Raw genomic sequence first — 24295 nt, 5'->3', positions numbered from 1 at the left:
GTACTGTTCTTGTTTTTAATGCCGGCTAATACTGTTCATGTATTATTAGAGTTACTGTTTTAATGTCTGTATAAAGGGGTTCACAAGGTAAGAAGGGCATTCAAAATTCTGATCTGAAATCCCTTCCTCTCTCGCCCAAACCTGTCCATTCTAGTCTTGTCCTCCTCACTTTGTAAATCTTCCAATCATCCTTCCCTCATGTCTTCAGTTTCCAACTCCTTTGAGAATTAGTCTCCTTGTAAGTATTATGTTTTTAATGAAGAAGTTTATTTCATATCTCTTTTCTATATTATTTATTTCCTCATGCATATGGTCGGTTATACCGCCTGCCCTATTTGCTATCATGTATATGTCCAGTTTTACTGCCTATTATTCTCTTTATCATTAATATCTTTATATTGTACTATTATACCTGGGAAATATGCCTTTGGTATCAGAGTCATTAGTGATTATATTGTCATTAAATTTATATACTAATATATATATATATATATATATATATTATAGTATACTATATGTATATAATATGTATGTATATATTTAGTAATATATATGGATAAAACAAAAAAGCCCAGCAAGCCAAATGGCCTAAAACCAGTTGTCAGAAAGCCCAGAACACGTCAAGAAGCCCAGCTACCCAACCCCAAAACACTTAAAATGGCATCATTTAAGTCACTTAAACGAAACACCCAGCACCAACTAATTGAAACGGTGTCGTTTTTAGGGTAATAAACGATGCCGTTTCAACGATTTTAGGGTAAAAAGTTAAAAACCCTACTCCACTCTCATGTATTCGTCCATCCCCCCCTCCCCCCTTCCCACCCTTTTAAAACTCTCATCTCATGTAGGCTCGCAGCCCTCCCTGAGTCCCCTCTCTCACGCAACCCCTCTCGCACGCAACCTTTCTCTCACGCAACCACATTGTGCAGCCGTCAACAATTCCAACGTCTCCCTTTCGTGGCCTCTCGATATGTTTATAATTATTGTTTAGGGTTTTCGATGTTTTTAATATAAGTAAGATGTGTTTGAACCATAATAGTGATTACAATGTTTATTAGACTGATTTCTACGTTTATTAAATTATTAGTGATTACACTGTTTATTTTGTTTCATTACAATTTACATTGGTTTCATTACTTGATTTGATTAGCATTTTTATGTTGATATGTTTAAACCATAATGTAAGTAAATTGTTGTGGAAATTTAGGGTTTTGTTCAACGAAATTAAAATTAATCTGTTTAATACTTTGTTCATATCAGCTCTTGCATATTCAATGCTTTGTTCAAGCAAGACTGTAGAAATAACGTTGTAGATGCTAGCTATTGAATGTATTAATCTAAATTTTTCTGCATGTAATTAGATGAATGTAATTAAACTAAATGAATCTTTTGTTGTATGTTGGGTTGGTTCTTGATCCTCGATATAAAATGCGTTGTCTAGGATTTTGTTTTGAAGGAATATATGATAATAATAGTTCAAAAGTTCTTATGTTGGTGGATCGGGTTAAAGATGCCTTGACTCGTTTATACGATAGTTATTGTGAAAATGACGGAGGTGATGTTGGGGCACAAGATCAAACTATGAGCCAATCAAGCGAGAGAGAGGCTAATACTACAAGTTCAATTGCTTGGGCAGGTGATTTTAGATCATTTAAATTGGCTCAATTTAAGAAGTGTTTAGAGTCGAAGAACTCTGTGGTGAGTAAGTTTGAAGTGGAGAGATATTTTTCTAAAAAACATGAAGAAGATGATGCTAAATCCAACTTGTTGACTTGGTGAAAGGTTAACCCTATTAGATACCGTGTGCTTTCAAGAGTTGCACGGGATGCTCTTGCAGTTCCGATATCTACAGTATCCTCTTAGTCAGCTTTTAGCACAGTAAGCCGAGTACTTGATTCTTTCCGTAGTAGCCTATTTCCACTTATGGTAGAAACCCTTATTTGTACGCAAAATTGGCTTCGTTTTTCTTCTACCCCAATTAACATTTGCAGTTTAATGGATGATATTAAGGAGTTTGAGAAATTTGATACAAGTATGTAGGATCATTCACCTTTTATTTTACTGTCTCTAAAGTGTATATCATATTTTGATTTATTTTAATTATTATGCTTTTTTTTTCCCCTTTTGTGTAGAGCTCATGGAAGACCTAGGGAGTTCTTCAAGACCTATTTCTTTGATTGGAGATGATTAAATTTAAGGTAGGTCATCTTTTTACATCTTTCCTCAAGTTTTTTTTTTCATTTAATGTAATTAATAACTTCTTATTAGAATTAGCTGCCTGATTTATTTTCATACAATTGCAAGGTTTGTTGAATGAACTATTGGAGTTGGTGGCTTGGTGTTTAGCTATTTGTTCTAGTTGTAAAGTTTCTTATTAGATGTTTTTGTAATTTGGATTTTGGACTTGTAATTTGTTAGACTTTTAGACTTGTAACTTAGACTTTTGGAATTTGGACTTATAATTTGTTGAACTTTTAGACTTATAATTTGTTGGACTTTTAGACTTGTAATTTAGACTTTTGGAATTTGGACTTGTAATTTGTTGAACCTTTAGACTTGTAATTTAGACTTTTGGACTTATTTGATTACATAGCAGAATTTCCTCTTTATTGCAGATCTTTTGTTTTCAGTTTTTGTAGCAGTTATATTTATAGGCTTAAAGTAGATTTTTTTTTTTTTTTTACAACAGATTTCTATTTTCAGTTTTTGTTTTATAGCAGTTTTTTATAGCATATTGTTTTTACATACAATATATATATTTTTTTTTTATAAAGCATATTTTTGTAAAAGTAACAGATTTGTAATAAAACAAATTTTTTTAAAGCAGTTTTTTTATAAATAGATTCTTTATGAAAAATTTACATTTTATTAAAATCGGAAAACTGGATCGAACAATACCGGAACCGGTAAAACTGGAGGTACTAATTTAGGAGGGTAACCAGGATGTAATCGGTTTTTAAAAATACAAAACTGGTGCATACCGGTTCGATCCTAAATTTTGTCCAAAAGTGTATCAAACTGGACCAATTACACCCCTAATGCTGCATTAAAGGACTATGACAAAATGAATAGTAAAAAAATGACATAGACTTCACGGGGGTACGCATGATCTGTCCCCCCTCGAACTCCTAGTATAAATAGTAATTTCTAGGTACAAGAACGCTCTCTGATCTCTAGATTCTCTCATTCTTTACAGACTTCCAAAATACTCTACTAACTTTGGTATCGGAGTCTTCTCGGCTCCAATACCGCCCTCTCCCAGTTTCTTTCTTCTCTATTTTCGCAGGGTCAATTCTTAAAACCTGAGTTGTTGAAACTTATTCCAAAGATGTACGAAACACAACGTTAATAGGTAGTATGTTGCATTTTCCCCATTTAATGATATACTATACTCTCATTTAGCTTGTATCATACTAAACTGACTCAACAAATCCAGCAATCATTAGATTAACTATTATTTGTTAAGATAAAAATTTCAAAAACTGACTAATCATCTACCTAGTAGGAGTGAGACGAGGTAATATGAAATAACTAAAAATACTTCTATTCATTTCAAATGAAAATGAAAATATTTTATTTCGACTCTAAAAGTGAAATAATAACATAGCATAGTTGCACTTTTTTTTAGTCTTGAGTCTTGAGTCTTGACCCCTCTATTTCGCTGCATTTATTAAATGTCCATCTAATATTTTTTTAAAGTTGTTTTATTCGTATCATATGTCGATGGTATCATTGTAGCGTGAGTGAGGGGGTGAGGGTAACTTCCTACCAAACATCCAAGAATCTAAGATGGAAACGTGATTATGTTTACAAAAGATGCCATTTTATTTGGGGTAAAGCACAAGTAGTTTGTATTTTGATGGCAATAATAAAACTGCCTCGTATTTGATGGTCTACGACCCTACAAAATACACATTTTAAATGATAATCTTAAAACAAAAATAAAAACAAAAAGATGGAATGTTACCGTCACAAAAATATTACATAAAATCACATAATTTCATGATATCTTTATATTTATTTTACCATAAAAATAAATTTATAATATGACGAATCATATCAAAACACATCAATATATGATATTACATTTTAGTTATCAACACCAATCTTTATTGAATTACTATCCAAATAAAACAGAAACAAAAGGGTTTAAAAAAATTAGGATTTCTAATATATCGACAACATTTCACACGATGAGACGACACATGTAACCTAAGTTGGATGAAGTTCTTTGTTTGTTTATTGTTAACTTTTTATGTTTGAAAGCATATGTTCATTGAAACGATGGCGTATGTAATTATATATATATATATATATATATATATATATATATATATATATATAAATGAAGGAGACTAGAGGGAGCATGATGGTGGGTTTCTACGTCCAAGTCTATGTTTTTGTACAGATATATGTATGCAAAAGAGCATTAAATTATTGGAGAATCCAATACTAAATTTAAGGAAAAAACTCACTGAAATCTGAAACGATAGAAACTCGTAATTAAAACAGATTAGTAAGCAATAAATAATTGAGATTTGATTTGATTGTATCAAAATCAAACCGTCTGAATCGGGTTTTTCTTTCCTGCGTTTTCTGCCTTTCACTCTTCTCCTCCACAATTCTTTTCTTTGACCATTTACTCTCTCTCTCTCTCTCTCTCTCTCTCTCTCTCTCTATAATTTACTAGGGTTCCTTTCTTCTTCGTCTTCTCCTCCTTCCTCTCCATAAAAGTCCCAGTTTTTTCTCGTCCATTGTCTGCAATCCTCCTCCAACTCACTCTGCCACCAACAATGGCAAATATTGCTCCCTCTTCTTCTCCGTCGTCTTCGTTGCAGAATCCGGTGGTTTCAGCTGCATCTTCTTCCTCTGGAGTTCCCGATGATGCTTTCGAAGAATCCTGCAGTATATGCCTCGAGCCCTTCATCGCTGCTGACCCTGCAACTGTATGATCCTCACATTAGAATATGTTTCTTTATAATTATAGTACGTGTTATGGGTTTAAAAGAGTTCTGTTTTTTAACTGAGTTGGAAAGAGATCGTGGAGTCTGTTTGGCTTCGGAAGTACTTTCGTTTGATTCTGACACTAATGGCGGAGTTTATTTACTTTTTGGGTTTCTTTTCGTTTTTTAGTTGTTTGTTGGTCTGTTATGAACGCGAGGAAAGTGGTTTCAACATGCTAACCTAAGTGATCCTGATTAATAGCCCCTACTTTCAAATGAACAGGAACGAGGGAAAATTACATAAATTATAAGAGACTTGGACATGGGCAATTGAATTATGGGAATTTTTATGATATAAATGCTCTTTCTATTTTAGTGGGCGATGGTTTTCGGAATGCGACTCTGTACCAGCGATCATGATGATCACTGTGCCGTGTTAAAATTATATAATAAGTGGGGAATGTTACTCAGATCAATCCTCTGATTTATAGTTGCCCATTTTTGTTCTCTGGATTAGTTACATTTTGTTGTGATTTTCTTATAAAAATGAAGTTCTATTTTGTTGTACCTTGGAGGTGATAATTGACAAATGTGATATAATCTTTCTTTACTTGGAGTCACTGATTTGTGTTCAATCTGAATTTCATATAATTGTGAAATCTGGAAAATTTATCATGGTCAGGAGGATGAATCCTTTTATAGTGAGTTACCTTTTTATGATATATATATATAGATACTTTAATAGTGTGTTACTTTTTTATGATATATATATATATATATATATAGGAGAACATCTGTTTCTTGGTGGGGTAATTGAAATATTCCAATAGTAAAGTTTATGTTTTCCATATTTCAGTGGAGGTACGAAGGCTTGGGAGTTGGGATATTTGAATAAAAACAATTGAAATCATTATTGCATCCAGTGTGTTTCCTTCTATTTGATCCCGTTGATGGCATATCCAGTTATGATTTATAATAATTCCATGTTGCATAGTATATGATATATTTAGATATAAAGCATTGTACGTATAGAAGAATGATGCAAATATGTATACGCATCTCTCGAAGCAAAACATGCTTGTTTTTTTCCCTAAAACTTGCAGCTTGGAGGGAGTTGCACCTGGGTTAACTGTTAAATGGAATTCTAAACTCCTCGGGCCTTGTTTCCTCTTTCAGATTACGAGTTGCAAACATGAATATCATCTTCACTGTATCCTTGAATGGTAACATAATCACTTAATATATTTAATTATGTTTATTTTCTTCAGCAAAAAGAACATGATTTATGCCCACCACACATGCATGCCCGCACACATATGACCTCGGCAGTTTCTACTTTATGGATTTATGTATTCTTTTAGGTCTCAAAGAAGTAAAGAATGCCCAATATGTTGCCAGTTACTTGTCTTAAATGACCCTGCCAGGTATATATTTCTTTTTGAAAAGATCCTGCCCTACTCCTTTATCTTTTTCAATATCCTTGATTAATTCTGCTACCGTAGCCAAGAGCTTCTAGCTGCTGTGGAGATTGAAAGGCGTTCAAGGTCAAGGAACATTTATTCAGCTCCTCCCACAGCTCTTCATAATTTCCACGAGGACTTCGATGTCGAGCATGTGAGTTATTTTATTTAATATGAATTCCCGTATCAAGAATCTGTAGGCTTGGTGGTTGGTGTAGTGTGAAAGAATTGCTTGTTGATAAAAGGTGAAACTGAAACTGCCAGGGCACTTATTATTCAGAAGACTCTGATTTTGATGAGCGTATTATGCAACGTCTGTCTGCTGCTGCTAGTAGAGCTCGTTATATTCACAGAAGGGAAAGACACAGATCTTCTGGGCTTGGTCCTTCCCAAGTTCTTGCTTTCACCTCTCCTGCAAATATGTCACCGCAAACATACATGACCTCCCCAGAAGATTATCCAAATTTAAGGTATGGGTCACCCGAGGGTGGTTCACCATCTTCTGGCATGCCTTCTGCTATCAACTTTCGACCTCCAGGAGCGGTGGATGTTGATCTGGTCCCCAGTACTTATCTCAACAGAGACAACCCTGTTAATCCCACGTATGTGCCCTGGACTTCTAGTCTACTGTCATGTGATTTCGTGCTTTGGTATTGATGGTATTGATTAGCCTTGCTTGTTGTGGCATCATCTTGTTTTTGCCTATGTTGAGGTTTATCATCCGGTTTGTTATATGTTCTTTGGAATCCATGCTAGATTTTTATTTTCAGAGTAATATATTAATAATAGCTTGCATCTGTCTACCAACACAGCATTACTTGTTCAGTAGTTCTCCCCATCTCTTATTACTGTTTTGTGTCATCATCCAGAATTATTTATAGCCAGACACCATCTGATGGTCCAAGAAGACCAAGTGCATCTGAGATGTTCTTTCCAGAGACACTCAAATCTAAATTGTCTGCTGCTTCGGCCAGGTAGATATGCTGCCTTTCAGTTCTTACTGTAGCTGATGTTTCCTCATTTTGTCACTTGTATTGTTGTGTGTGGATGTCTTGTAACAGATATAAGGAATCAATCTCAAAGAGTACCCGAGGCTTTAAGGAGAAGCTACTTGCTCGTAATAACTCAGTAAAGGAGCTAAGCAAAGGAGTTCAGCGTGAGATGAATGCAGGAATTGCTGGTGTTGCTCGAATGATTGAACGCCTAGATCTTACTTCAAAACGAACTGGATCCTCTATTCCTGTTCCCAATTATACTGAAGGCACTTCATACTTCTCCTTCAAAGGGAAGGGTGTGGAGGAAAATGTTGGTGTGCAGTCTCTTAACAAAAGTAGTGGGCAAGTTCCACGTGATTTAAGTCCGGGTGCAACCTATATCTCTGGTGCAATAGTGGGAAAATCAGAAGATCCTCATGTGCAGGTTCTAAAATTTTTTCTTTAGATGTTCCTCTAACACAACTTATTGTTGAAAAATTCATCTTTAACATAGCATTGGAATTCATAAGCTGGTGATGTTGTAAGGAGACACCCACTGCAGTTTCTTGATGTTCCTCAACAACATGCTGAGTTCCCCAGGACTAGCTCAGGTTGAAGGGCATGGAGTTTGGGCTGACAGCCAAAGAACTTGATAAATGACTAAATGTGTATAAAATGGAGTAATCCAAAAAAGAAACAAAAGGGAAAAAGAGGATGGATTTTTAAAAAGCAAACGGGCAGATTCAGTTTAGTGTATTCCAGTGTGCAGTGGTGTGAAAGTCTTGAGTAATATTTTATGAGTAATACTACATGCAGTCATGGAGTGCACAAACGCCGTGCAGTCGCTTTGAAAAAGAGTGGATCTACTATTAAAAAATTATTATTTTTTTTTATATAGATCTCATATATATTCATTTTTTTCAAAGTGATTACCCGGCGACTGTAACTATCATTTTTCATATTTTATAGATATATATTATATGCTGAAGCATGGCTAATCAAAATTTTCTTTTCCCAATCTTGTAGAGTGGACATTGATGCTGCCATGTCTGGTACTGGCTCTTCAACTAAGTGTGTTTCATGAGCACACCAGGAGGCAATATGGTGCAAGTGACGAATTGTGTTTTAACCAATCTGCTGGTTGGTTGGCGTCCTGCATACCTGCCTGTAGCCTATATATGCGAAGCAGAAACTGTTAACTGATATTGCCCTGGCCAACAGTGTTTCCTTTCTTCATAGATTAGTTTAAGGAGATAACAGAGAAATCTGAAGAGCTACTATCACCGTTTGCATTATTTTTTTCAATTTTAAGGTCTTTCGTTGTGTTTTCTACTTTATTTTTGTTAAGTGTTACCAAAATTATATGTGGGTAAAGCCTGAACGTTGATTAGGTGGCCCTGGATTATATGAAAAAGGGTGAATGGCTAAAGAAAGTAATACCTTTCCGTGTTTAGACCTTTTAAAACGTCAATGTTTAGGAACCCATCATATTTTGTTTCCAGTGGTAGAACATGTAGTCGGGACTATGTAATTCCTACTCTAATGGCGTAGGTTTAGAACAGAGTTCGTCAGGAATATGGAATCGTTTTGATACTGTGCTGTGCACGTGCTTGCAATCGGCATCAATGCCGGTTGCAGTGACATGCACTAGCAGAAGCGTGCAATAGTGTAGCACACAAAGCGTTCCAAGTGCATGCGACTCGTCTCATTTGCTTCAAGGCAATTAATTGTATACCCGCACTGCCACTGCAACCATTAAGGTGTTTGACTTCCCTCAGGGTTAATCGAAGACTTTTTCAAGCCATGTCTCCGCAATCGTGTAGGCAAAAATTAGAGAAAAGATATTTATAATTAGAGAAAAGATATTTATAATTATGAATTGTGTAATTATTTTGTAATTATTTTTAAAAAAATAAATAAAATATAAAATTTACATAAAAATAATTAATTTTTTAAAAATAATTTTTTTTTTTTAAAACGATTGCATAATATTTACGTATTCTATTAAAATTATTTCAAAAATTAATATAGAGCCTTCACACCCTACCTGTCATTCTCCTCTCGCTCTAGCATTAACGCGTTACGCCTAGGTGGCCTCCTCTTCCACGTACACTCGGTGAAGCCGACAAGACGAGCGTAGCAGTCTTCCCTTTTCAATTGCAAGATTCACCTCCGATCACAAAAGGCGACACGGTTTGTTAGGGCGATAGCAAACTCTTCAGTAACTTATACAATTCCCATATTCAGACAGTTGTTTAGATAGGGGGAGAGAGGGCGTGAGGAGAAGAATAAAATCGGGCACGCAGGCTACAACTACAAGGATCAAGATGCTTCAATGGATAGAGTTTTTCCATATTTTCCATCGCATTTATATATTGAACCTGAACTGTAAAAATATTCTTTCGTTGTCCTCACCAAGGGAATGCTTCAATGTCCCGCGGACCATTAACTCCAATAAATTTTACATAGCATTTGAAGCCATAAATAAGAATCCAAGAGAGAATGAAAGAGAACGCTCCATCTCTTAATACTCTTGGCTGTTGATTTTTTGGACTATAGTGTGGATGATCAGGCCAACTGAATTGCTATAACCATGGAATGCATGTTTCATGTCAAGCAGGTTTGCGACCCCTTGCTATGAGGACGATTGTTCTGCTTTCTGTCTCGTGTAACCCAGGTGGATTAGCTTTTGTACCAACAGCTTCTCAGCTTCTGCCTGAGAAGAGAAGAAATAGATCAGTAGACAAATCTCTAGGAGATCCAATTCATACAGCCAAATGATGTATTAACTAAACTAATAAAACCCATATGGCAAACCACATTTAACTAGCTAAAACTTTCTGGTTTCTATTTGGTCCCAAAACTTGAGCAATTTGTTTCAATGAAAACCTTCAACCCAACGGTCACTTCCCTACAACGTGCGACTAAATTTCTGTCTTTTCACTCTGCATCTCTCACTTATGGCCTCATGAGGAGATATTATACAGTGAGAGACGCATAACAGCAAAACGTGAATCAGATGCTCGGTGTTGGTCAAAACTGAAAGCAGGCTATTCGAAGATAAACATTGAAACAAATTGCAAAGTATGGTAAAAGGGCCAAAATGGAAAAATGGAAACCCCAGTTTTGAGGAGCAAAAATGAATTTGCCCCAAAGTATATTTACACCAATTGTGGGTCTGTGTGTGTGTGTGTGTGTGTGTGTGTGAGTGAGTGAGAGAGAGAGAGAGAGAGAGAGAGAGAGAGAGAGAGGGAGGCAAACCTCAAGCATAGGACTATTCTTTGGAATATTGGAAGCCAGGATTACATTAAGACCAGTCTTCAACACTAACAAAAGTATTGCACGTTAGTCCACGCACCAAAAACATAAGATCATAGAGACATCACATAAAAATTCTAAACTTACCTAATCGTCGAGCAATTCCTGTTCCTGTATTATCAGAAGTTCCTCCAAGTATGGAAGTAACACTAACCGTATCCTTCTGTTTAAGTCGCCAAATAGCGAAACACAACGTTAAGTTACGATGATTATAATTTATGAGCATAAAATGTGCATCATGCTCAATATGTTCATCGGTAGGAAGCTGAATCCTTCATCCAAAAGAAGGAAACTTTGTTTCAATGATACGCAGAGACCAAAATATAAAATCAAATAACAAGGTCTAACTACTCACAGGACGTGTAGGCGCAGCTGCGTATAAGTTTCCTAATTTGGCAGAGCTGCAACCGATCCACACATATATCTACACTCAACATCATTTTCCAACAAGGTAAATAGAAACCCATTAAAGATATAAGATAAATAAAGAATTGGTATCAATAAGAGTTAGAAGTATGAATATGCTAAGTAAAAAAAAAACAAAAAAGCAATTTGGACAAATTACACAGCATCATCAGCTAAATACTCAATCAAAAAATTCTCGAAAACTGACGGAAGTTCGTAAAAACAAAATGATGATCAGCTTCATCGATTAGTAAAATTATAGCCAAACAGAAGGGGTCGGAGAAATCGATGGAGGACCTGTTTGGGAAGTCGGAGAATTTGAAAATGAAGAGGGACGTCATTGAAGACGTCACTGAAGCAAGTGATCTCTAAGCCAGCACCGTTTTCCTCCTCCGCGTCAACGCCCTTATGGTTAAGATCAGGTTGTTGCAGCAGCTGCTGCCGCTGCTTCCCTTCGAAAATATGGGCGGAGGTTAGGGCTTGGTTCAGAGCATCCACATCCGATCCTCCACTAGCCATTAGCAACTGCACAGCCAATTATGCGGTTCAATTCTCCGTTAGGGTTTAGGGGTTTTTCTTTAGGAGATTTTGCCGCTGGGTTAGAGAGAGCGAGAGACAGAGATGAGGCCCAATAAGACCTGTGGACTGTGGGGGGTTGTAGTGGTCGGCAGATCGATATATTTTTCCCTAAAGCAAATAAATATTTTATTCATACGGACCGTATTTCAAGTCCAATATATGAGTTCCAAATCAAAGCCCGAACCTCAGGCAACCCTTCGGATTACTCTTGCGGAGTAAATTCTGATTTCACGAAATTTTTTTTATACAAAACTGATTAAATCGTTAGCTTTTCACTAAGAAGTATGGTCTTAAAAAATTATTTACACTTATAAAGTGTTAAACCTTAGACATTAAAGGGAGTAATACCTCAAGACCAAGGCCTTCCCTACTTGGACTAACCCCTTAGGGTTTGCTAGGAATAATGTTAGATATAATTATGAGTGGTCAAGCGAAGTACATTTTTTCTTTATCTTGAGAGAGAAACTTGCAGTTAGAGCACTAGCATTAGACTCATCAAATGAGTCAAATCTTCAAAATTTGATGATTTTAGTTTTAAAATCCTAGCATTAGATTCAAGCTTTTAGCTACAATACATTTCCCTTCATTTTCAAATTTGAAGACTCACTATTCACACTCTATAACTATTATTTTATTTACTTAAATTATTATTTCTCAAGTTTGAGTCAAAATATATTTAAGTTGAGAAATAATAATTGAAGTATCAAATTAAATTATTAATTAACATATAGTTAATATAATTGTAAAATATGAAAAAAATAAATTAAAAATATTATTATTAAAAAAATAATATTATATTATTATTTTGATGAATCTAATAGCTAATCCAATGTGGGGTTATGGATAGAGAAGTTTTGGATTTATGAAAAATATGTACTTTTCATCAAATTGTAAAAATGAAAATGATGAATCCAATGTTAATGCTCTTATGCTCTTTCAAAGGGATTTTATTTTTTTGAAAAATACATCCTCGCGACACATTTGGAAAAAATCCAGGAAACCAATAGATGAATTTTTCCCTTTCTAGTTTATTATATGTTTACTCGTTTAAACGTTACTAATTTATCATTCTTACCCGTTGACTTGTAGTTCAATTGGTATGTCCTCCTAACAAAAGAAAGCATGAGGTCCTTAAGTTGCAACTTTTACGTGGAATGCACTCCTATTAGAAATATCAAAGTGGAGGAGGAAACTACAAGTACCATCAGTGCAGCACACAACGTAAATGAGTGATGTAGCACACTTGAAAACTCACATCCTGTAGTGGTAAACTTAAAGCCTAGTTTGGATACTGAGATTACATTTTCAGAATACTTCACTATTATTCATTATTTTATTATTACTTTTTACTACTATTTACAGAATATCTGAGAATACCTCACTACCCAAACAAAACCTATTATTATTATTTTTTATTTTATTTTTTTATTTTTTTGTAGAGAAAAACTTGTCACGAAGCAGGAGAACCACACCTTATATCCGATAAACAAGGATAAAAGGGAGAAGATAATACATCCAAGATATCTTTGGAAAACATCTGAAATGCCAGAGACCACTTTATGAGTTTTATTACCCCGTCCTCCCCGATGTGTCATTGGGGTAACAGATTAGATATACAAGTTCACAAAAGATTCAGTCTCATCTTGTATTGCATGCAGAAAAAAAAAATGAAGAAGCAGCTTCATATCTGCTTCAAGATATGCTCCCCACCAGAAACTTTGAAGTCGGACGGATTTTCCTCAACATTAAGAACATTAACTTTCCCATCGACCACCAATGCAGACCATCTACACCAGAACAGTAGCAATGTCTTAAAAGTTTAACAATCTTAGTGTAAAACCCGCCAACCATTCTTGCCTATGTTGAATGAACAAGGATCTCTCCATTTCATTTGAAATGATTTCCAAGAAAGTATATGATACAGGGGTTATACCTTTGAGAGCGAGGTCCAAGTAAAGCAGCAGATAGGTCTTTCTCCAATCCCAAGCTCTTATGGAAGCTTCCATCAAAGTCCCCATAAAAGTCAATCTATCAAACCAAATATTTGAAAAACAGACCATGTTACTTCAAGGCATATCAGCACATCTAATTATGAGGAAAATACAAATGTTTGCCATAGACTACCAAAATTGACACTTTATACTCTCTGATTCCCATTGATTACCAAATATCACTCTCATCCACTTCTGACTGGTAATATTGATGAAAAATATGTGAAAATAAGTAACAGAATACAATATTAACAATTGAATTTTAGCCAAAAAAAAAAAAACAATTGAATTTTAGCGAAGGTGCACATTATATGGTAGTTGGAGGGTGCAACGAGTCAGTTTTAATAGTTGAAGGAGCACATTGCAAAGTGAGTGTTGGAGGGTGAAAAGTGTATTTTTCCAGCTACTTATTATTGCTTCAGATGAAAAAGTGAGCTACAATATCACCATCCTAATAAAGCAGCATCAACTATAATATTGTATTATTAGACTGCTGAACACATTATGTGAAAAGAAACTGACAAATTTAGGTGAAGTGATCGTTCAAGCATGTCAACTAAGTCACAAGCACAACAATTGAGAAAGCGGGAGATACGAAACTTAACTACGTAGAGCTTCAAATGCAAGTGAAGATACAAATGGAATTAAATACTTGGCAGAAAACAAGCAACTCAAAATACGTTAAAGTTGGTTATTTGGACGGCAAGGGGATGAGACTTCAGGATAAGCTTACAACATCTTTGGCTTCAAGTTTCTCTGCCCAGGCATTTATGGCATATGGATCATTAACGGCAACACAAATTACAGAATCAACCTTTTCAGCCCTGAACTTATCAATGTTGTTCTTGTAACTAGGTACATGCTGCTGTGAACAAACTCCTGTGTATGCACCCTGTAATATGATAAATGCAAATCATTAATATACTTCTAACCAAAGTATCAGATTAGATTATATTGCAGATATAGATTTGGATTCATCTCTATCTTGAACATAACTACAAGAAGAATATGATAAAGTAAATTCACTAATCTTCCATTGTAAAAATCATTATTCATAGCAAAAAACTTTCGAAAATAAAGCAAAGAAAAAACTATAATCAAGATAACTACTTAAAAAACTATAATCAAGATAACTACTTTAGATTTACTGCTAAATAAATTTTAAAGCCTCAGAATAATAGCATTACTTTGAGATGATCAAGAAACTGGTTTTGATCACCTCACTGTTTATAAATGATCAGCAATCAAATAGCTTCCAGATTATGGCGCCAAAACATAAACTTTTGGTTGGACAAAGCATGTGGAACAGCGAGAATATATAATCCAGTCAGTTAAAATTTCGGATTCTGATGATTATCACTGTTTCATTGATATAAATTCCACACCAAGAGCCTTCATCATTTCCTTTTCATCAAATAATAACATAATTCCTTAAAGATACACAAAATCCCAATGATTATCAAACCATATGTTACACACTGTGTTGCTTCCGCTTTGCAAATAAGGTTCCAGCAGTCCTCAGGATCAAGTATTCAAGAAATCAAACACGCAAATCCCAAGAACAGATTTTTTTTTTCCTCAAAAAACCAAAGTGGGTGCTCTCCATATACCAATCTACTCGCCCCTTGCTTATATTATTATATAAGTATCCATTGTGATGTGCCCGTTACACACCTCTTTTACAGTTATAAATATCCTTTTATACTCGTATCAAAATGTAACTCAACTAACGGATAACAAAAACCATGCCATCACTTGCCTGCATTAACTTCAAAGAAAGTTTGGCTTATTGTGTTAAACCCAGTTCTAGTGACAGTCCAGCCTAACTCACATCTCACAGTCCAGGAGATGCACGAGACTTGATCTCACACATGAACTCTCATTCAGATAAGGACATGGACAGAGCCTCACCAACCTAATATACATATCATCATGATCATCCCAAGACGTTACTGCTAGCTAAAACTTAGTTATTAAATAAGCTGCAATCTTGTGTTATCATCTGTTATAAACTTTGAGATGGATACTATGTCTACTACCTGATTGTATTATATATATACATCAATACGCTGTGTTCTGGTTAAGTTGACCAAAACCACTCATCATAGATTTCTTTCATATTGGAGCTGAACAAAAATCATCAAAAGGAGTATTATCCAACTGAACAAATATAAGTTACATACAGATACGGAGTAACTTACAGGGAGCCCGAAGATGACCACTCTTTTGCCCTGGAATATCACGCAACAAAAGACCCCCCAAAAAATAAGAAGAAAACATTAGATTAACAGTGGGTGGGTCTCAAAATGTAAAATAAAAATCAATTTTAGTTGTGCAAAAATTGAACGAAATGAGAGGTTGATGATTTTGAAGAACAAACCCTGAAAATGTCTTTGAGAGGAGTGGTGGCGAACTTAGAGGACACACCCTCATCCCAGGTACGAGCCTTCTGCAGAGAAACATCCGGTGCGGCAGCAACAATGTCAGTCCCCGCCTCCACCTTCGCCGCAAAGGCCCCAAACGACGTCGCCCCGGTTCTGATACATCCCGCCATTGACTTCATGGAGGAAAAGCTTGTTCGCTTCAGAATGATGGACGCCATGGGATTGGATTGGGGCTCAACTCGGCCGGTTGAAGATGCTAGAAGAGTGATGGTCGGTAACGCAGGAGGGAAGTGTTTGGGTAGTGCAGGCGAGGATGGAAACCATGGTTTTATTAGAACGGCCCGTCCAGTTAGAACGGACTGCGAGTCCGTGATCAGGACTGCTTGAGCTGGGTTTGCAATTGTAGCCCTTTTTAATTCCTTTCAACAGGGCAAAGTTGAAACAAAAAGATAAAAAGTTGTAGTAGTTAAAACATTTCTCTATTTTTATAGAATTTTTCCTGACTAAAGTATTCCTATAAAAGAAAATGTTATGAACCTGCTCCCCCTTCCCGTTGCCTCTTTTCGCTTGATGTGGAATGCCACGTTGTAAGTATTTAAAAATTAAAAATTAAACACGTTTGTCGAGCATCTTCAACCTTCCTTCATCTTCAGTCCAAACGAACCGTGGCATGGGTTTCATCTTCAACCTTCCTTCGTCTTAATAGATCGAACCCATACCGCACCATTTCGTCTTCCCTTTCGAGAAACCCATTTCATTTTCAAGTCATTTCGTCTTCAACCTTCCGAGAAACTCAAAAACCCATTTCTTTTCTTCTCTTCCTCCAACTTTCTTTTCTTTTCCCTGCTGCTGCTCTTTCCAATTTCTGTTATTGCTCAAACTAGTCGTAGTATCACCGTGGGTAGTTCTTTCTTTGAAACTGATGATAACTCTACATGGCTCTCTCCTTCTGGTGATTTTGCCCTCTCAGTCAATCACAAATCCCAAACGACGAAAAAAATTAGGAAATGTACCGAAAGATGGTGCCAGAAAGAAAGTGGCTAGCTTTCTTGGTTTTAAACACGGTCGGGGCCAGACGTCTAACTCGGAGGATGAACGTCAGGTTTGGATTTTTCACTTCTGAACGCGAAATGAGGAGCAGGGGAGAGGGGGGGTGGGTTGGGCAGGAGATAATTTTTATTTATTTTTAAGAAAATGATTTTAAAGGACGTGGCATGCCACGTACAGCGGGAAGCTCAATCGGAAAAATTGAGCGGTAACTATAGTTAGGGGTGTAAATTTAAACTAGTAGTTGGTCCGATTTTTGAACCGGTTCGGTCCGGTTCCTATATTTTAAAAACCGGCCAGAATCGATCCGGTTTCGGTTTCGTAGTTTCCGAGACCAAACCGGACCGGTTGAAAAAATATATATAAGAATTAATTTTATATATTATATAAAATATTATATATATAAGTTTTATATATAATGTATAATTATATATTAAATGTTTATATATAATATATATAATTATATATCATATATGAAATAATTTCATATTATAATTTATAAATTATAACGTGAAATATTAATCTTAAATATGAACATTTGTAATTTGTTTGATTATCTGTTATTAATATAATTATATATACGATAATGTTATTATAATTTATAAAATAAAAGTTTAATCTTAAAGATAAAAATTTAATTGATCATATGCTTTAAATATAAAAAATATATATTAAATTATTAATAACATTTTATCATAAGATGTAACACTTTATTATATATTTTTACATTTTAAAAAAAAGAAAAACCAGACTGGACCAGAAACCGATAAAATCGGAGATACCGGTTTAAGAGGGCAACCGGAATGTAATTAGTTTTGAAAAATGTAAAACCGGTACATACCGATTCGGTCTTAAATTCTGTTCAAAACCGGACCGGACCGGACCGGTTACACCCCTAACTGTAGCACTATCCTTCCTTTGAATATATTACTCACTGTGATATTCATTGTGATTATAAAAGCAATTAAAATAAAAGTATATTTTTTTTACTAATTGATGTGATAAACTTCCACTTGGACGATATAATTTAGAGATTTGTTATATATCAATCACTATTCACTCTATACTTCACACCTGACAACTTTTTCTTTTCTTTCTTCATAAGGTGTAGGATGTGAAAATGAATAATGATTGATGAAAAGAATTATTCTATATTTCATTTGTCAATAAACAAACTTGCAAATAGATTTTTCAAGGAATTAAACATAACTGATCAATTCCATTGTGATCATCTGTGAGTTTTAACTATTTGCAAGGTTGGATTCTTATCAGATTCTGGTTACTTTTGAGCTCTTTCTGCATACATTTGAAGGTAAACTCACTGCCCACAACATCTTAGAAAAAGATCTAATTGCAAAACTATTCTAGTACAGCTCAGTAACTTTGCGCCATATGCAAGAAAGGGAAGGGGAGGAACATAAAACTAAAAGTATACTGCAGATACAAGAAAACCAAATCAATACAAATGGGTAATGAGAAGAACATGTCCGCTCGCTTTACGCAACATGGTATAGCCGCAGGGTTGAAAAAGAATCTATCTAGTAACTTCGGGGGATCTAGAGCAATTCATGGTGATTAGTAGACAGCCGCCATCCCAAGGTATTCATTCATACCCACAGCAAGCATCAAGAACTTCTAGGTCCCTATAAATAAAAGATCATAGTAAAGTTAAATCATCTCATGAGCAACCCAAATTCCTTACATTCAGATGCAAACATAAGTCCACCAAAACAGCATTTGAGATTAAATCTATCGGTCTTCAGATTGTTATGCCATAAATATAGCTTCATAGAAGTGCCAAAATCTGGTAGAACATACAGTGAGTTAAAATTAAATATATAAGGTTAGTTAGGCATACACTATTTATTTCAATCAGATTCCAACCCTACTCTAGTTAGGCATACATTATGAATCTGATAAATGAGTGCACTTCATCTTACACCTATGGGAAGAATGATTTAGCAACACTTCAGTTCAACTGCAAAGCTCCAGACATTTTCACTTGGGAAGTTACGAGTGCTACATCAAGCCTATTTTTTTTTTTTTTGATTGGTAACTACATCAAGCGTATTTAGCATAAGGAAAATGCTAGTTAGCCCCTTCAATGTTACCCTTCAAAGTTACCGCAAGTATTTTAATTTTTTAATTTTTAATTTTTTTACTTAGTGATTAAGGAAGTGACTATTAGTGAAGTTGTATATTTTTTTTAATTTTTTCTTAATGATTAAGGATGTTAAAAAAATATTAAAAAGAAAATAGAACAACAAATTTGAACTAGCGGTACCGCTGGGCGGCATTTGAACTAGCACCGTAGATGTGGAAGTAGTTTACTTCCTAGATGTATGGATCGATGACACTGTTGTGAACATAATAATCATAAAAAAAAAAATGCCTGACGACTTGAATTCAAGGAGAAGGAAAACTCCAGACATCAACCTAGAAGTAACTTATCAAAAAAAGAAAAAAAAAAGTGTGATAAACCGGCAACCATCCTACTAAAATTAAAAGAAGCACATTTGGAGCATTTCATATGCAACAAAAGGCCAGTTTGAAACCCTAGCTAAATATAGGAGGAGAAAAAGGGACCGGTTTCCCAGGTTAAGCTATAGCAACAGATCAATAAATTTGAACTCACCAACTGGAAGAGAGATAAGAACCACATAATTTTATAATCCAGAAACCGATCATAGGTGCATTTTCTGCATAATTGTTTTGTTTTCTTTTTTTATGGATCATCAATATCACATTATGAACACTGAAAAGAACAGGTCAGATCGGTCAATCGTTCAAACTCTCGTCCTTTTGCACGTCTAAAACAGATATTCCTCAGTAGTAAAAGAAAATAAACAAGATGACGGGGCGAGGAATATTTTGAAAAATGCTTACTCTTTATTTGTGCGTGCCACTTCTCTATACTTCCATACCAATTCCACTGGAAGCATAGACCAACAAAACGTACTATACCAGCAGCAACAACCTCGACAAAAGCCATCAGGAATGATCTCTGAGGGGATAAACCAGCTGTCGCTATAGACAGTAACAGACCCTCAAAGTTGCAAGGAATAATAAAGCCACCAGATTTTATGCCACTTATAGCTCTCTTGGCAACTTCCTCAGCTTTCATTGAACCAGAGGAGGCTGCAATGATACTGGTGAGCTGTGGTCTTCTCTTGTTTTCTGCAATTAGTGGGCACAAATCCAAAATTCGAATTTAGCAACAGACAACACAACAGATTAGAGTCCTGCAAAGTCGGAAGTAGACACATGCCAAACAAGCAGGGTAACAGAGAACCACACATTGGAGCCTCATACATATTTTCTACCGAAGGATACATATAAATAACACACAATAGTCATCTTAATCATAACCTCATGCTAGTGAAAGCAACGAAAGATGTAAGTTGGCCACTTTTGGATTAAATAGGCGACAAGAAAGGACGAATGTATCATATCATCGATGCAGATTTCGGAGTACCATAAATTTTATGAACTGTTGCGGTCTATAAATGCCTACATGATTATCGTGTAAGATATTTATAATTTAGAAAAGCATAAACTTCTCACATCTAAAATGAATGACTGAATGAGTTGGGAATATTTCTCATGATTCAACGTGAGCTCCTAAGTCCAAATCTTATCATGCCCGTCACTTGTGGCAGTACAACGTAACAACCATATGTTGGAACAAAGAAAATAAATTCTGCAATTTCACACCTTCGACGAGGCCGGGAGTGTCAGTGTCCGGAGGGAATATAAGAGAGACATGGATATCATCCGCAATGACCTCTTGTTGCAAAGCCTCTGCCAAACCCCGGAGCCCAAACTTGCTGGCGGAATAAGCTGTGTAACCGTATATACCCACCTACACAGATACAAACAGTCGAAAAAACTTTGGCTATGTGATAGAAGTAATTCAATTCACTTCAATTAATTGAATTCAGTTCTGGTTCTGTCTCGGCTAATCCTACCTGGCCGGCCTGGGAAGATACGAGAGCGATGGAGGCGGGGCCACGGTCCCTCCGATGAAGCTTCATGGCAGGCAAAGCAGCTTTGATCATATTAAAAGTCCCCATCAGATTCACGTCCAACATGAACCTCACCTCATCCAGTTCTTGCCTCTCCAGCTCCTGAGGTATGAACACCCCCTGATTCACGATTAACACGTCAATTGGCCCTGCCTTCTCCACTGCCCTCGAAATGGCGTCGTAGTCCCGCACGTCGGCCGCGAACACCGCCGCCTCGATGCCCGTGGCGAGCTGGATCGCCTTCTTCGCTTCCTCGAGCTTGTCGAGGGACCGGGCCAAGATAGAGACGCGAGCGCCCTCTGACGCGACCTGGTGAGCCAGGGCGAGGCCGATCCCGCTCGATCCGCCGGTGATGAACACGTGTCGGTTCTTGATTGGGATCCTGACGGGGCGAGGCCGGACTATAAGGTAGAGGAAGAGGAAGAGAGACAGAGGGAGGAGGAGGAGGAGGAAAGAGAGATAAGCGAGGTTGGGGTCCGCCATTGATGAAGCTTCGAAAAAGTAATCCAAAGAAACGGAAGCGATGTGCTTGACTTCGAACTGTAGCCGCTTCAGGTTGTTGTTCATGCTCTCCTTGTGGAAATATACCGCAAACTAGGATTCCAGTCTTTTTCCGTACATGAGATGTATTCCGATAGAAATTAAAATTAAATAAAATAAAGTAATACTAATAAGTCACTTTAGCAGTGTACATTTTACACTCATTATATAGTTATCTTTAATTCTCTACTTTTTTATTTTAGATTTAAGAGATGTGTGGTCTAGATGATGCCACATCATGTGTGTAAAATAGTTACTCCCAGCAGTGACTTCTATCTATATTTATTCAATAAAATATTATTAGAATATATTTTTTTAATATTATTTTTATTTTAAAATTTAAAAAAATTGAATTACTTTTTTTTTTACATAAGAATTTAAAAAAATTATAATAACTAAATGAGATGAAATAAGATAAGATAATAATAGTTATGAAAATAAATTAGAATTATTTTTATTTAAATAATTTGGTATTTTTAGTATTTTTAGATGATTTTTATTTTTTTATTAAGAGAATCATTTTAGCGATAAATTTGAAATGGTTTAATAACAAAATTCTATATTTAAAGGATCAAATGGTCTGTCCTGATCGTGCCACGTCATTGAAGCACACATTACGTGGAGGGCGCGCATCTAAACGATGAGTAAAATAAAGATTTGTCAAGTAGACTAATGCTCCGTTTAGATAATAAGATAAGATAAAATAGTTTTAAATAAAAGTTAAAAGTTGAATAAAATATTATTAGAATATTATTTTTTAATATTATTATTATTTTAAAATTTGAAAAAGTTGAATTGTTTATTATATTTTATGTGAAAATTTTAAAAAAATTATAATAATAAGATAATATGAAACTGTTTCTGTATCCAAAATGAATCTAAAAAAAAGGAGTAAAATTAAGTAATGTTAGAGGCATGATAAATTTTATTATATGCCATTTTACCATGTTTTACAAATCAAAACTTAAAATTAAAAAAAAAAAAAGAGTCAAATATGTATTTATTAAAAAATCTGAATTTTATTAAAACCTTCGACTTGAAAGAATACAATTTACCAAGAAAATTGAAAGAGCTTTGACATTGAAAAAATAATAATGACAGCTTACTACTACCTTTTACCATACATTTATTATTTTATAGTGTATTTAAAATTTTTATTTTTTTTATTATTTTATTTTTTAGTAATTTTTTAATATCTTTAATCATTAAAAAAAATAAAAAATACACAACTTCCCTAATAGTTATTTTTTTAATCATTAAGTAAAAGAAAAAATAAATAAAGAGAGTAGTGAACGGGTATTAGGAATTAGTAAGCCATTATCCAAGTAATATGTAAAACTTGGAAAGCCCACTCTACCCAAGACAAAATGCCCAAACAAATGAGAAGGTAATTGATCAATAGAAGAGAAAGAAGAGTCATGCCCTACAGTCCCTCAAAACATGTGAAATATTGCAATGGATAAACGAGAACAGGGTTAAAACATCTTCCAAGGAGGATGTGAAGACTTTTGAATCCAATTCACCAACAATAAAGAATATGTTTCAATCATCAAATCTTGAAGATTTAATTCGTAGCAAAAGAGTAATCCATGTTTTAGAGCAGAGATCTCAGCAAAAACATTTGAACCGAAGCTCAAGAAAACTGAAAAATCATGAAAGGAAAGGAGCAATCATGAAGCCTAATAATCATTACCTCCACATCCAGCCTCTTGAGAAGTTTCAGGAATAAACTCATCCTGATCTTTATAAGAAGTTATCACACTTTTCTTATTAAACTTTTTATGAGAAGAAATGTGTCTCTATATAATATCAGAGTAGATTAACTTTTGACCGATGATAGGCTCCTGCGACCTACCCACGATGATGGTACTGGAAATACCGTCTCACGGGTGAGGAGGCATGTTGAGAAGTCTAACACAGCTTAGAAATAAACTCATCCTAGCCTTTATAAGAAGTTATCACACTCTTCCTATTAAGCCTTTTATGAAGAGAAATGAATGTTTCTATACAACTAAACTGAAATTTCCTTTTGAGGCCCCATCCAAATTTAGTTTTAGCTTATCAGCAGGATGAGGTAGCCATTTAACAAAAAAATGCTCTGACATGAATCACACGAACTATCAACTTAGTTTGTAAGACTTTTGTAATAAGACTTGTACTATCTTTTATATTTTGTTGCAGGAAAGGTTTAGGACAAATAATTATAGAGAATCTTTGTCATAATGTTAATGGAAAGCGTATTAACGAATGCATGTTGACAAACTCAATGTGGGTTATGGCTATAAAGTGTTTTTTTTTAGAGTGCTGCTCTGTTGACTTGTTTTGTATGATCCTCATCCTCTTGAATGTAATTGTCGGGGACAAGAAGAGGAACAGAGCAGTAGCATTTCCAAAGATGCCGAACGAGAAATGAACAACATCCATTGTCTTCAATGTTTTCTCCACCAAATCTTGTAAGGAGAAAGGAGAACCCAAATTGCCTGAAGGAGTCAGATCTCTCTTTTTATTTCTTGTTTTTTTTTTTTAATTAATTTTTTATTTTATTTTCATAATCTTCGATAGTCTCTAACAATTATATTTATTTTCATTTTCATTTTCACAATCTAATAATCTACAATATAATAATCTC

The 24295-nt window shown here is 35.2% G+C and overlaps 4 protein-coding genes and 1 long non-coding RNA gene across 7 annotated transcripts; 2 read left to right on the top strand and 3 right to left on the bottom strand.

Moving 5' to 3' along the window:
- The first annotated feature begins 1935 nt into the window (after positions 1–1935).
- On the top strand, positions 1936–2413 carry LOC121241165. Its single transcript, XR_005935673.1, has 3 exons — positions 1936–2032; positions 2133–2198; positions 2305–2413. It is a non-coding gene; the product is annotated as an uncharacterized LOC121241165 (long non-coding RNA).
- Positions 2414–4537: 2124 nt separating this feature from the next.
- Positions 4538–8556, top strand: LOC121235541 (E3 ubiquitin-protein ligase RHF1A-like). Its single transcript, XM_041131889.1, has 8 exons — positions 4538–4946; positions 6120–6166; positions 6305–6367; positions 6446–6557; positions 6668–7005; positions 7273–7377; positions 7465–7822; positions 8404–8556. The coding sequence occupies exons 1-8, from the start codon at positions 4794–4796 to the stop codon at positions 8413–8415; spliced, it is 1188 nt and encodes a 395-aa protein (XP_040987823.1). The 5' UTR covers positions 4538–4793; the 3' UTR covers positions 8416–8556.
- A 1161-nt stretch (positions 8557–9717) lies between these two features.
- LOC121240366 (proteasome assembly chaperone 4) lies at positions 9718–11786 on the bottom strand. Of its 2 annotated transcripts, none has more exons than XM_041137787.1 (5): positions 11398–11786; positions 11051–11119; positions 10783–10960; positions 10639–10703; positions 9718–10093 (listed from the first exon to the last, which is right to left on the bottom strand). In XM_041137787.1, exons 1-5 carry the CDS (start codon positions 11617–11619, stop codon positions 10013–10015), a joined length of 615 nt encoding a protein of 204 aa, XP_040993721.1. In that variant the 5' UTR covers positions 11620–11786; the 3' UTR covers positions 9718–10012. The 2 variants fall into 2 exon arrangements, with proteins under 2 accessions (XP_040993721.1, XP_040993730.1); XM_041137796.1 differs by having other exon boundaries at positions 10783–10858; positions 11398–11784.
- A 1275-nt stretch (positions 11787–13061) lies between these two features.
- LOC121239580 (peroxiredoxin-2F, mitochondrial) lies at positions 13062–16468 on the bottom strand. 2 transcript variants are annotated; one of them, XM_041136852.1, is made up of 5 exons: positions 16051–16468; positions 15854–15901; positions 14404–14562; positions 13613–13707; positions 13062–13466 (listed from the first exon to the last, which is right to left on the bottom strand). In XM_041136852.1, the coding sequence occupies exons 1-5, from the start codon at positions 16270–16272 to the stop codon at positions 13361–13363; spliced, it is 630 nt and encodes a 209-aa protein (XP_040992786.1). In that variant the 5' UTR covers positions 16273–16468; the 3' UTR covers positions 13062–13360. The 2 variants fall into 2 exon arrangements, with proteins under 2 accessions (XP_040992786.1, XP_040992795.1); XM_041136861.1 differs by having other exon boundaries at positions 15872–15901; positions 16051–16460.
- A 1912-nt stretch (positions 16469–18380) lies between these two features.
- On the bottom strand, positions 18381–21731 carry LOC121234017 (3-dehydrosphinganine reductase TSC10A-like). Its single transcript, XM_041129816.1, has 4 exons — positions 21070–21731; positions 20816–20963; positions 19988–20278; positions 18381–18744 (listed from the first exon to the last, which is right to left on the bottom strand). The coding sequence occupies exons 1-4, from the start codon at positions 21691–21693 to the stop codon at positions 18737–18739; spliced, it is 1071 nt and encodes a 356-aa protein (XP_040985750.1). The 5' UTR covers positions 21694–21731; the 3' UTR covers positions 18381–18736.
- Positions 21732–24295: the final 2564 nt, after the last annotated feature.

Source organism: Juglans microcarpa x Juglans regia, chromosome 1D (genome assembly GCF_004785595.1).
Source record: "Juglans microcarpa x Juglans regia isolate MS1-56 chromosome 1D, Jm3101_v1.0, whole genome shotgun sequence".
NCBI classification, from domain to species: domain Eukaryota; kingdom Viridiplantae; phylum Streptophyta; class Magnoliopsida; order Fagales; family Juglandaceae; genus Juglans; species Juglans microcarpa x Juglans regia.
The sequence above is the reverse complement of the archived record's forward strand: the minus strand, read 5'-3'. Positions and strand labels throughout refer to the sequence as shown.